This window comes from Rhodamnia argentea, chromosome 4 (assembly GCF_020921035.1).
Source record: "Rhodamnia argentea isolate NSW1041297 chromosome 4, ASM2092103v1, whole genome shotgun sequence".
Classification (NCBI taxonomy): Eukaryota; Viridiplantae; Streptophyta; class Magnoliopsida; order Myrtales; family Myrtaceae; genus Rhodamnia; species Rhodamnia argentea.
The window spans coordinates 31,612,184-31,624,349 of NC_063153.1; the positions used below are offsets into that span (position 1 = coordinate 31,612,184).

The 12,166-nt window shown below is 40.0% G+C and overlaps 1 protein-coding gene across 3 annotated transcripts; it reads left to right on the plus strand.

The window, feature by feature from the left end:
- The first annotated feature begins 1,575 nt into the window (after positions 1–1,575).
- LOC115749641 (chloroplast envelope membrane protein) lies at positions 1,576–9,773 on the plus strand. 3 transcript variants are annotated; one of them, XR_004016365.2, is made up of 8 exons: positions 1,576–2,570; positions 4,724–4,809; positions 6,139–6,312; positions 6,982–7,096; positions 7,705–7,802; positions 8,263–8,398; positions 9,078–9,252; positions 9,458–9,773. XR_004016365.2 is itself a non-coding variant. In XM_030686547.2 (7 exons), exons 1-7 carry the CDS (start codon positions 1,992–1,994, stop codon positions 9,144–9,146), a joined length of 1,257 nt encoding a protein of 418 aa, XP_030542407.1. In that variant the 5' UTR covers positions 1,576–1,991; the 3' UTR covers positions 9,147–9,296. The 3 variants fall into 3 exon arrangements, 1 of the variants encoding a protein (XP_030542407.1); XR_004016364.2 differs by having other exon boundaries at positions 9,463–9,773; XM_030686547.2 differs by lacking the exon at positions 9,458–9,773 and having other exon boundaries at positions 9,078–9,296.
- The last annotated feature ends 2,393 nt before the right edge of the window (positions 9,774–12,166 follow it).

The window sequence follows — 12,166 nt, forward strand, 5'->3', positions numbered from 1 at the left end:
TATAGTTTTGTGAAACATCTGCTTCTTGAATCATTTTATAGTACCTACTGTTTTGTGTGCTCTTATTTCTCGTGATTTTCATACACTTCACCACACAATCTCCTCACGGTACTTCAAATATCTGCTGATCTGATCTCTACAATATCCCTGCAGATGTTTGACCTAGTGTTTGAAATTGAACTTGTTTTATTCCGCAAATATTTTTCAAAGTTCTCAAATAATCTATTTACCCCCATCTAGGTTGTATTGTTAGCCCCAACAAAAAGTTATTGTATGGATGGGGGAGCTCTTACGATAAGAAGATCCAGCGCATAAAAAAGTAAAATAAAGGGCCCTAAACTAAAGGAATTAAAGCTTCCTTTGGACAGAGTGAGATCTCGTGAGGGCATTCCTTTTATCAAAATGAATTAGACTAGTGTTTTTTCGACTTATAAAAGCGTTAGTTGGGGGAAGAATTCACCCGTATCAGATTTTCTAAAGAACATATTGACATAGAAATTACTGATAGCATGAGATACCCGTGCTTTTACAAAGATAATAGAGCAATTTTGTGCTACCAAAAGAAAAACAGAGCACTTTTTTGGCTAAATTCATATTGCCAAGCCAAAGAAAAGAAAGCCGAAAAGGAATAACATGAGAACTCTCAAGCCATGCTGAGTTTTTCTTTGGGAAGCACTCGCGCACTGATACATGATTTGATCCATGATCATCTAGGACGTATCCAATGAAGCAAAGGAAAAGGGGTTGCCAGAGCAAGTGGTGCCCTCGTCGGGCTCGCCGATTTACTCCTCCGAAAGCACTCGAGTCCGACTAAGCTTGGGAGACTTGGGACACCATAGAGAGAGCCCATGTGTAGTGAAACATGTGACTAAATTTGCAATTTGGCCAACCACACCTCCGTAGATTTGGACTTGAGCAAGAGCACCGGGGATTCGGGCACGGGCACGAGCACCGGGGTCTTTGGCCCGGCCTAGATGGACCTGGACCCCTTCCCCATTTTCCTGGTAGCCCGTAAACAAGTTATCAAAACCCAAATAATGTATGTTTATTTTGAAAAAAAAAACAAGGTAAATATTTCAAACCAAATAACGAAAAATATTTTGCAAGTGTTTTTGAGGTTTTAGCTAAATACTGGAAAATAACTTCTTAGAAAATATTTTTCAGAAATGTCATATTTTTCGCGAAACAAATAGAGCCTAAACCTTCTTTTATTTCGTGAAAAATGAATGATTTGAAAAATATTTATTAAAAGTCATTATTTATTACGGTTGAAATAATTAGTCAATGAACTTATTTATATCAATGATATATGTTTAAACATTTTCGTGACAATGAAAATATTTTCTGCTTATTTATTTTTATGAGCGATACAAATAATTATTTTTAAAAAAATATTTTTTAAATCATTCATTTTCTCTTAAATAAATAAAACCTAAAGCCTTCGCAACCCACCTTTGTCAGCCAAAATCTTACCTACGGAGGGGTATCTTTGTCTCATCACCTAAACCAGTGTGGAAGCAGCAATTTTTGCTGTGGATTTAGCCGTCATCACCAAATATATATATTCCTTAAACAGAAACTGAGAAGTGAGAACATCATCCATTATCCATTTTTGCAGGTTCTGAAAAGTACAGAGACGCGCAGCCTCTCTGCTTCAGCCCGCTCGAAGATTCGACTCTCCGAAACCGTCCGTACGCTCCCCCTCCTCTTTCCCCTATTTTCTTGATGCCTTCGCTTCCATCAGGATCAGTTTCGTCTTGAACCTGCCGCAACGGGACGCCGTTGGACGACGGAAGCGAACCCGGCTGTCGCGCGATCGTGCGTCGCTGCTCCGATCGAACGATTTTCCCCGTCTCTGCATTGATGCTTTTTCGCTTGCGCCGCCTCCTCCTCCGCGATGAGCAATTTCCGTGCCGACTGAGCGGACTTTCGGGGGCTTTCAGCTTCACTTCCCGGGCCGCGCTGAAAGATGTTAGCTCCGGATAAGATAAATGAGCACTTCGGTTGTTGCGACTCGCGGCCTCATCTTCTTCGGCGCCAACGCCCCCAGTCTTAGCCCGTTGCGCCCTGTGAAGTTCTCTGCCAAGCCACTCTGCGCGAGGGCGCGGTTCGATGTACTGATTCCCAATTCGAAGGGGAAGGGCCGCCACCGCAGGCGGACGAGCTGGTGGAAGAGGTTCTTCCTCGAGGACGATGGGAATTGGTTGGGGCTGAAGGACGACGACATGCTCGAGGACGAAGTTGAAGTGGAGCATTCGAGCGGCAAGAAGTTGCAGGACGGGGACAAGTTTGAGGCTTGGAAGAGGAGAGCGGAGGCCATTGTGGAGCTGAGGGAAGCGCAGCAGGACTCGAGGAACGAGGAGTCTCGGATGTGGGAGGACTGGCTTGTCGAAGATGGCGCGGCCTCTTGGGATGATGGGAATGGTGGAGCCGGGAATTCGGGGGAAGGGTTGGTGTTGGATTCTGGTGAAAGAGGTATTGTTGAATCAGTGAGTGACATGATTTTAGGAAGAGAAGATGAAGATACGCTGTATGAGGATCGCGTCTTTCGGTATGCCTCGCAGAATTCGGTGGGTGCATTTATTTTGTGTCTTGAATTACAAACATAGCTTCTATTTGGTCTTACCAGCTTTTGCTACAGTTCAGCTTGTGTAGTGCTTGCATTCTGTTTACATAAGATTTTACAAAGGTGGTTGTTTTTTTTTATTTTATTTTTTCTCGTTTTGATCATGGGAAGATGCCTTGATGAATTGAGCAGCTTTATTTTGTATGGTCAGATACAACTTTTCTGAGTATATATCAAAAGATGGACAGCGGGTGCCCTCTTGTTCACTTGACCGGTTGAATAGAAAGATGATGGAATTTTGGTTGTTGTCTTTCATTTAGTTCTTCACTTGGCATGTTTAGAAGAAAAGAAACTTAGGATTATCTATTTCAAGGTTAGGTATTGTCCGTTTTCCCAAGATTCAAGACTAGAAATTGTTTGAACTAGTGTTGGCATCGCTTTTGTGGGCTCCTCTGAAGAATCAAGAGAGAAAACAAGTTTATTTGAACGGACTGAAATACTTCTCATGAAACATGTAGAACATTATTGATGATTAAAATGGTCTTCAAACATGTAATGTTGTGGTCACTCATTCCTGCTTAGATGCCTAGTCGGAGATAGGTGAAGGCAATATGTCGTCAATAAGCTACGCTTGTTTTGAGTTTTAATAATTTGTTTCTTTATAAGAGCACTGAAATAGGTACAAGACTGCTATGAATGTTTGATAGGTAGCTGTGCATGTTTTTAGCTACCTAATGTGCATAGAATTGAGAAGCATTTGACTCAGGGATTTTCTTTTACTAATACAAGTTAGTTGTGTTGATTTGAAATTCATTGATGATACTGAGCAATAAATTCATCTACACAATAGAATCAATACATGGACAAACCTTGAAAATTCACCCAATAAGGTCAAACGGGGATTCAGCCGCCGTAGTACACTTGGACAAATATTGACATTCTGTCAAACAAGGTTGCAATGGGGGTTTTGGACTAATCTTCATGCCTTTCTAATTTCAAGGAGATTCCTTTCTTTTATCCTTAAAACAGTGAGTTGATTGCTACTTGAGCATGATAATATCGAAGCTCAAGGTTTTTTTTTTTTTTTTTTTTTTACCCGGGGAACCCCCGCACGGCCGGCAGCTGGGGGGTAAACCCTAGGGGCAACACGTACTAACTACCACACACGTGCCACCGGGTAAGTCACCCTGCGACGCCCCCGGAATTCGAACACTCGACCTTTTGAGAGAGGAAGAGTGCGCGAACCAGCGGTGCCACCTAGGTGGGTGGTTATCGAAGCTCAAGTTTGTTGCTGGAAAAACGTAGTTTTCCCCTCTTCAAACGCTTAGTAGAGAGACTGAAGGTTCTAAATTGATGAGTATCTTTCTTGTATCTCATTTAAAGCTGGGTGATAGGAAGGGGACTTCTTATCTCTCTGTAGCATCAAAGCTTCTGAATTGATGACTCTCGCATCTTATTTAAAGCTGGGTTACAGAAAAGGGGACTTCTTATGGTTCTGTTGCCTCAACTGCTAAGTCAAAACTATGTTTTCCATGCTTTTTCCCAATCACACATTTGCTCCAAGTGCAACTTCTTTGTTCAATTCTCATCAAATGTCTCTCCCACCCTACAACCCTCACTACCTACATCTTAACCCATAATAATAAAAAGAAATCTTCCACTATGGTACTTTGCTGCTTCTTTTTAATGCTAAAGTTTGCTGCAGAACAATTGCTAGGGGTTTAGAATATACATTCTGATTGTTTACAGTTATTTCATCTAGAACTACTTGGCAAGCAGTTTTCCTGAAGACCTGTGATTTATGATGCATTTGTGAAAGCTTGCTAAGTAGCTGATGAAGAAATATGACTGAGACTCACTTTGCATTGCATTGCGAGCTTGGTAAGATGGATGCACTATCCATTTAAGCAATTGTGTTTTGGGGATACAGCTTTCTAAATAAAACTGCATTGTCCTCAGAGTACGTCTTAAGAGAATAGTTGATGAGATAGCCAACTGTTTCTTGCAGTGGTTGAAGTTCCTCTATTGTATGGTTGATGCTCATTGCTTGTTCAGCTGATACTGGTATCCTACTGTTTAGATGTTACACCATCCGATCTGAACTATATAATAATTACTTGCTGAATGGCTCAATAGTTGTCATTCTTTGCCTTGTAGGCTAAGTTTCTGGTGATACTAATAACAATACCGTGGGCCTTGGACTTCATTGTTCATGACTATGTTCTCATGCCTTTTCTGGACAGGTAACCAGCAAGATCTCCATGATTTGTCTTTTTCTTTTTTATTTCTTTAACCACTGTCAAGTGTGACAAAACGACTATGAACTAGTGGTGTTTTTCTTAGATGCTGGCTGGTTGATTTTTGCCCTCTTAAAAGGAATATCAATAAGGTACTCTGTTTTCGTAGAGAAATATCCAACAGCTCGTAGTTTACTAAAATTAGGAGGAATGGCCAGCTATGTTCCCTTTAGAGTTTTCGCCTTTCGTAGTTATCATTCTAGTCTCTGCATTTAAAGTATTCTGATTGGCTTGCCAATTTAACTTGTTTAGTCCTTCCTGCATGACTGCATCTTGCTGTGCTTGATGCTATGCCTGAGCACCTTACTGTTGCCAAGTCTTTTAATGTTGAAGGATGGTCATGAAAAGAATTGTCTCCTGTTGCAAGATTAGTAGTTGCATCTCACTAAACAAATTTATAGTACATTTGAAGGCCCATGGGACAACCAAAGCCCTTTCTTTCTGTTGACTTTTCTTTCCTTAGAGGAGGTGGTTGGGAATGCAAAATCGTTTATAGAAGGAATTGCCACAAAAGACTGTATTTTGTAATACATAGAAAGTTCAGATTAATTGTGTACTTTTTCATGCCAGAATGCCCTATAATTGATGGAATGGTCTGCAAGTTCTTTTTCTTCCCCTGACAAATTCAGTAAAATTTCTTCAGTTCCAATCAAAGTGTTCTTGTTGTACCAGTGTCATCTGTTAATTTACTTTTATTCGACTACAGTTATTGTCACCATTTTTTTTTTATGGTTATTAAGTTAATTGCTATATGAGAGGACCATATTTCACAACTCGAAATCTTATGCATCGTTGGTTAGTATTCTTAGCTTTTGTTTGCGAAGGAGAACAAAAAGAAGAAGGGAACTGTGTGTTTAGGAGAAGGAAGGGGTTTGGGTTTTTGGGGGTGGGGTGGGGTGGGGTGTCGTTGTGGTGTTTTCTCATAGGCTTCAATATTTTGCTTCCCCGGCCGCACCGTGTGTTTAGGTAGTCTGGCAGGAGAAGTACATGCTTCCCCTGGAAAAGGAAAAATCCAAAAAGTTAGGAGTGCGAAGCTTTCTACTATGGCTTTTGATCCCTCTTCTTTGCCACTAATCTTTTTGTGCATGCTGGTGTTTAACTGCCTAGCCATGTCATAAAGCATTGCAGGCCTTATTATTGTTCAATGGAGCTTTCCTTTAAGCTTATGATGTGGCATTCAGTTCTTGCATAAAATTCAGTTGTTTACTTTTTTGTCCTAATCAATGTCACTGGAAATTTTCCCTAACTGATCAAATCACACTTCGGTTTTGACAGGTACGTAAAAACTGTTCCACTTGCAGCCCAGATGCTTGATGTGAGAAGGCACCAAAAACTTGAAATGGTTAAAGAATTGAAAGTTGAAAAGGCAAGATATAGGTTTGAGGAAGAGATTGGTAAATCTCCACCACTATCCGACGAAGAGGTCTGGTTGGAATTACGCCATAAAGCGTAAGATCGCCTTTTCTGTCTTAGTCGTTGTATATGTTAGTTGCAAGAGATTGCAAATTTCTTTAATTTATTATTTCTTTTTTCCACCTTCATACAAAGAGATGTTGTACTTAAGTAACGGAAAAACGAGGCAAGCTAGCCAACTGAAATACCTATGCTAAGAACCTCTAATTACGAATACACCCTGAAACGTGCATCTGAAAAACCTGAATTAAATAATAAGATGGGAAATAAACAATGCTCTAAACTTTCAAATTCTCGCAATTGAATCACTGTGACCAGAATGCGGCCAATTTTGTCAGATAATGATGTTGTGTGTGTGCCCATGTAGAAATATCATGGCTTTCATCAAATGCTCCACATGTTGGCCTTGTCAATGGTTCATTGGAAAGTTAGCTGGATTTCAGTCCAAGTGCATCAATTGCAAAAAATATTCAAATTAGTGCACTGGGGTGATTGAAATCAAAGTTTATTTATCTGACTGCAAAATCCACTAAACTTGAGTGACCACGGGTGAAATTTATCCACTCCAAAACAATACTTTGTTTGTTATAAGTGATAGCATTCCTTTGTCTTTGAACATGTTATAAGTTTTAACTTTATTGTTCTTACAATCGAAGAAATGATGTAAATTTGTAATGTGTGTTTCCTTTCTTGTTGTACGAACAGCTTGGAGTTGCGAGATGAGTGGAGACTAGAAAACCGCAGAACATTTGCCAACATATGGTCAGATATGGTATTTGGGATTTCACTCTTTCTGATTTTGTACTTCAATCAAAGTAAGGTGAGTCCGTGTCTGCCATCCTTTTCTGTCTAGTTCGTAGTATTCTTTATTACTTGTGAATGATAGTTTTTTCCTGATGTTTTTGTTTATAAGTCGTTGGCTAATCACCACAACATAATAGTGATACCATAAAATATGGAGTTAATGATGAATTAGCCGTCATAGTTGTGCAGCTTGTGCTTGAAACTTTGGTGCGATTAGTACTACAGAACACATTCCAGGCTGGTCTAACTCTATGTAAGGCTCTCGGGTTAGGATGACGTAAATGGACAAGAAACAAAAAAAATATTGAAGGAAGAAAAAGAGGGAACTATAATTACCTTGACTTGTTTGGATGCATTTTGAGATGAAGCAATGCAGGAAAAGGAAGTTAGTAATATGCTCTGTTGTTTTAATCAATTTTCTTAGGAGATTGCTGTAAGTTTGTAATTTAGTTTTTTGTTGTTCATCTGAATCTATACCATGTATTTCATGAAATGCAACAAGACCATCAGTTCTCCATGAGTAACCTAAAGCACATTAACTTTCATTGGTATATGCAGGTCTGTCTCTTCCTTTTTGGTTATTGTCTTGCCTATCGAATTCTCTAACCTTGTGGTCATTTGCAGGTAGCATTGCTGAAATTTACAGGTTACAAAATTATAAATAACATTTCGGATACTGGGAAGGCATTTCTTATTATTCTCATCACAGATATTTTTTTAGGGTAACGTTCCTCTGCCATGCTATGGCACGATACTCCCGTCATTTTCAGTAGAGTACACTTGATGGGAACTGGTCGTTGCTCTTATGCCAATTGATGTAAATGCAACTGTGTGTGGAGGATATCTGCATTTGAAAAAGTTAATCTCTCAGTTTGGATTTTAAATTTGCTAATTTCTTTCCTCTTACGTAGTCCCCTCAACCTCAAATTTGTAATTTGGCAGTTCTAATGCTATATGTGCATCATTATTTTTTACCTTTCTTTAATATTCTCACTTTAGTTCATTGGTTTACTTCAATAAAAGGTCATTTATTGATTCGTGCAGATATTTGTTACTACTCTTACGAATCATGTTTAGGCTTTTGAAACATAGAATGTATTTCCTTTGAAGTTACTGAATATCTTCGTGACTCATATCTTGTCCTTTAATAGTTCGTGCACCTTTTCAACTGGTTACATGCAGGTATCATTCCGAATCTGGTTGGCAGACTTTGATAGAAGTAATTGTTGAGCATTATGGACTGGAAGTTGATCAGTCTGCTATTACTATTTTCATATGCCTGATTCCAGTTGTCACTGATGCTTGTGTGAAGCTTTGGGTATGTACTTCATTAAACTTTTTGTGGTGAATTTCTGATCAAGAAATATCTCGTATTGATCCAAAGTGTTCGCATAGATTTTCTGGCCCTTTTGTTTGATTCTTGCTTTCATGATGCACAAAAATGTTACATCTATCTGATTCATTCGTGAAATAGCAAGAGGTTTCCAACCTTACAAAACTAAAAAGCAAGGGGATGGACACTTGTAACATCGAGTAGGAAAGCAAAGAGGCTCTTAGTCTGTTATATGTGAATTACCTTTAACTCACCTGCGTAATCATGTTTTCATTTGTTTGGAACTCATTCCCATCTGTTTCCTGTCTCGTACCTATGCTTGGTTTTGCATGCATGCATGGTAGTTTGTGTTCTTAATTTGCCCTCCTTTGAAGGCTTTGTGGAAGAACGAGAGAGCTTCATTTCGTTCTTCCAACAAGCAACTTTTTTAAGCTGCAATCTGAGATTCGATACAATCATAATGCGGGTTTTCAATATTTGGCTGTTAGAAGTAACTTTGAGTGTACTGTCGACGTGTTCTCTGCAATTTATATGCTCGATACAATCTCTCTCTCTCTCTCTCTCTCTCTCTCTCTCTCTCTCTCTCTCTCTCATGATTTGATTATTCCGTTTTTGGCCATGGCATGTATCATTTGGTTCACTAATGCTTTTCCTCGTTCTACAGTTATTCAAGTTCCTCCCTAGATTGTCACCGAAGGTATCAAACATTTTCCAGGAAATGAAGCGACATTGATGGAGTTATCTATCGGGATATCTGATGCTGGTCTGAGAAAATTTAGCAGCCCTCGTCTCCATTACTACATTCTTTTTCCCTCCACAGTTTTGCTGAACCATTCTAGGTAGAGGCTTTTCTTTCTTTTGTAATATCAGTTCCATTCAATAAGTGACGTTTTTTCGACCAAAAAAAAAAAAGTGACGTTTTTGGGTAGCCGGTTGTCCCAACTCCCATGTACTGATTCATCCATCAGTTGGTTGATTTGTTGTAATATATAGTTTCTAACAATGAATGATATTGTCAGCGTAATAAATTCTTCTTTGCCTCGGTGCAGGAGTCAGGTTCAAATTACTGACTCTTCTTTTTCCCGTTACTGTATGAGAATACGAATTGTTCAGAAAATGCTTCAGAAAAAGTTCAGCGAATTGGACGAAGTTCTGAATCCTCAGACTACAATGGCAGATGAGATGAATGCTTCAGCAACTCGAGGTCCCACGGCGGTTAGTTTCTGCATCTATAACTTCCGGATAGTCCTAGCAATGTGGAGAGATTTGTAAGGAGTGAAGTCAGTGGATGCCAACTTTACGTTCGACTAGGTTCGTTCTGATTATTCATCTTCAACTTTCAATTCTACATAATTTACCATTGCAGCTTCAACTTTCAATTCTACATAATTTACCATTGCAGCTTCACACTCTTATGAGTCGCGTCTATTTGACGGTTTAAGTTGTTAAATCAAAATTGTTATGGGCCCTATGGGTTGTTATGGGCCTTATGGGTAGATCAACTACGATTTGTGACAAAATTTCTACAAATCAATAAATCAAATCAGCTGCCCTGTCACAGTAGCTTTGTCAATGTACCGAAATGTTCGGTTGAACTGAGCATTTGTGGCAGGGTCCATAGTATTCGCTTCTAATCAGGTTTTTTTTTTATCAGCCGAGTCGAGATGATGGTTTGCAAGATCCTTGCTGACCAATTGCGGGGATCTTGCGTACCTTCACCAGCTGATTGCGAGGGTCACGCAGCCCCTCGCTCCACCGCGGGAAAGGGTCGTGCAAACCCTTGCCAAGCGATAGCAAGAGTGTTGGCAACCCTGGCTGAGCCACAGGGAGAGAGCAGTACAGCCCTTCCCCAAATTGAGGCGAGGGTGGTGAGGCCCTCGACCATTGGCGAGGGGAGCACTCTCTGCTCTTGTTCCTCTTCTGAACAACCGAGAGCCCTTTGCTTTCACTTTTTACTCTCTGTTTTCTCTAATTCGCCCTCACGAGGACCAACTCCCTCCTCCATTTTTCTGAGACGTCCCTCCACCAAATAACCTGAAGTCACTTTTTCCTTCTGCTTCAGTGAAGCTCCGAAGAGCTCCACCACCCAAAGAAAAACCAGAGCCCTCTCAACTCTCACTTCTCCTATGTTGGGCCTCCTCTTCGTTCGGGACCAGACCGCTTCCTCTCTCCATCTCGCTCGCTCTGTTCTCTATCCCCCCCGTTTTTTCAATGAGAAAAAAAGCCCCCTGCGCCTTGAACCAGCCATCCTGCTTCTTAACCTGAAGCCAGGCCCAGCTCCTAAGGACTCCAAAGCTCCTTGAAACTTGTCCATTGATCCTTGGGACTCAGCTTCATCCCTTGGTACTTGGCCCCTTCCAAAGCTGCGTTTCTTTTCTCCCTTTTGTTCAAAACCCCAAGCTTCAATCGGTAACTAAAATCCTAGAGCAGATGGGGAGGAGAGGTTTAAGCTTGTTTTGGGTGTCTCTTTGGCTTCGGTTTAGGTGTTGAGCGAAAAGGAGTCCCACTCCTGCTTCTGCTGTCATCCCCCTTCTGCCACTTCGTTTTCAGGAATTTGTGGGTCAACCGGGCGGATTGGGCAGGATCAACCCGACCCAGTAGGCCCGGTTTCACGCTCTTCTCTCCCCCCCTTTTTTTGGTCTAATCCGACGTCAATTTAACCCATTTTCGAGCATTTGATTCGACTAATAACGTAATTACAGGTGACTAGATCAAATGTCATAATTGGCAATTAGTGAAAAGAAGTCTAAAAAGGGCTCGATTTGTGATTTTTGTTCAACCAGGAACCTTAATGTAAAATTTTGAAAATTGAGGTTCCCGATCAAATTTTGAGATTTCAAAATGACCGAAATGTAATTGGGATTAAAATAAGATTAACGACTATTTTTTTTTATATTTTTTTTTGTTACAAGCTCTATTTTTGTAATTTTTTGGGTATTTTCTAATATGTAAAAATATTGAAAAAATGCTGAAAATACTGAAAAGTATTTTTTATTCGAAAACGGTTCCTTTGGCTTGGCCAAGGGTTCCGGAGTTGATTTTTGATTTTTATGAATATTTTTTATTTTTAATTAATTTTCTGAAAAGAACTAATTAAAAATGAAGTGTCAACATACAACACAACCAACAAAAAAGTTGTGAATGTTTAAGGAAATGAGTTCAAATAGGCGTCCCACTCTGCAACCCGTTCCAATGGTTTCTCCCGTCCGTGATCCTATACATGACAACCGTCACGCCCTGAACTCAGCAGGCACGCGAACATCCCACCAGGCCGTTTGACTTTCTTTAGTCTCCCAAGATCCCTCGGCCATCAAGTTATAAGTTCCTACAAATGGATTGAACTTGAGGAAGCGAGCAAACAACTCCTTTTCATTAATCACCAATTATGACTTAGGACGATACCTCTCTTAGTATTCACCAAACCGGCTGTATAGTTAAAGCAGACAATACAAAATTATCAATTTCTTAAGGCTACAAAGGGTTACATCCGAATAGAGCTTAATATCTAAGTCCTCTCAAAGATGCCTTCTGATATCACTCCATGGTAATCACATGATCCATCACTTGGGACCCGAAAATGTTAATCCCACGATGGGGTGAGATATAAATTTCAGTAACCTAGCCCTAAACCTAAACTAGGCCATTAGTACCTCTAGACATCTTTTAAAACAGTAAATAATAGTTCATCAAGCAATTTAGCGTATGTCACTCAATGCATCACAACAAGTCATCATAATTCGCATACAACAAATA

What these genes read in the sequence shown, in the direction of transcription:
- LOC115749641 (XM_030686547.2), top strand. Translation starts at nt 1,992, where the DNA reads ATGAGCACTTCGGTTGTTGCGACTCGCGGCCTCATCTTCTTCGGCGCC. An exon ending in TGTACTTCAATCAAAGTAAG is followed by an intron (nt 7,097 to 7,704) that starts GTGAGTCCGTGT and finishes GGTCATTTGCAG; the next exon opens with GTAGCATTGCTGAAATTTAC. An exon ending in ATGCTTGTGTGAAGCTTTGG is followed by an intron (nt 8,399 to 9,077) that starts GTATGTACTTCA and finishes CTCGTTCTACAG; the next exon opens with TTATTCAAGTTCCTCCCTAG.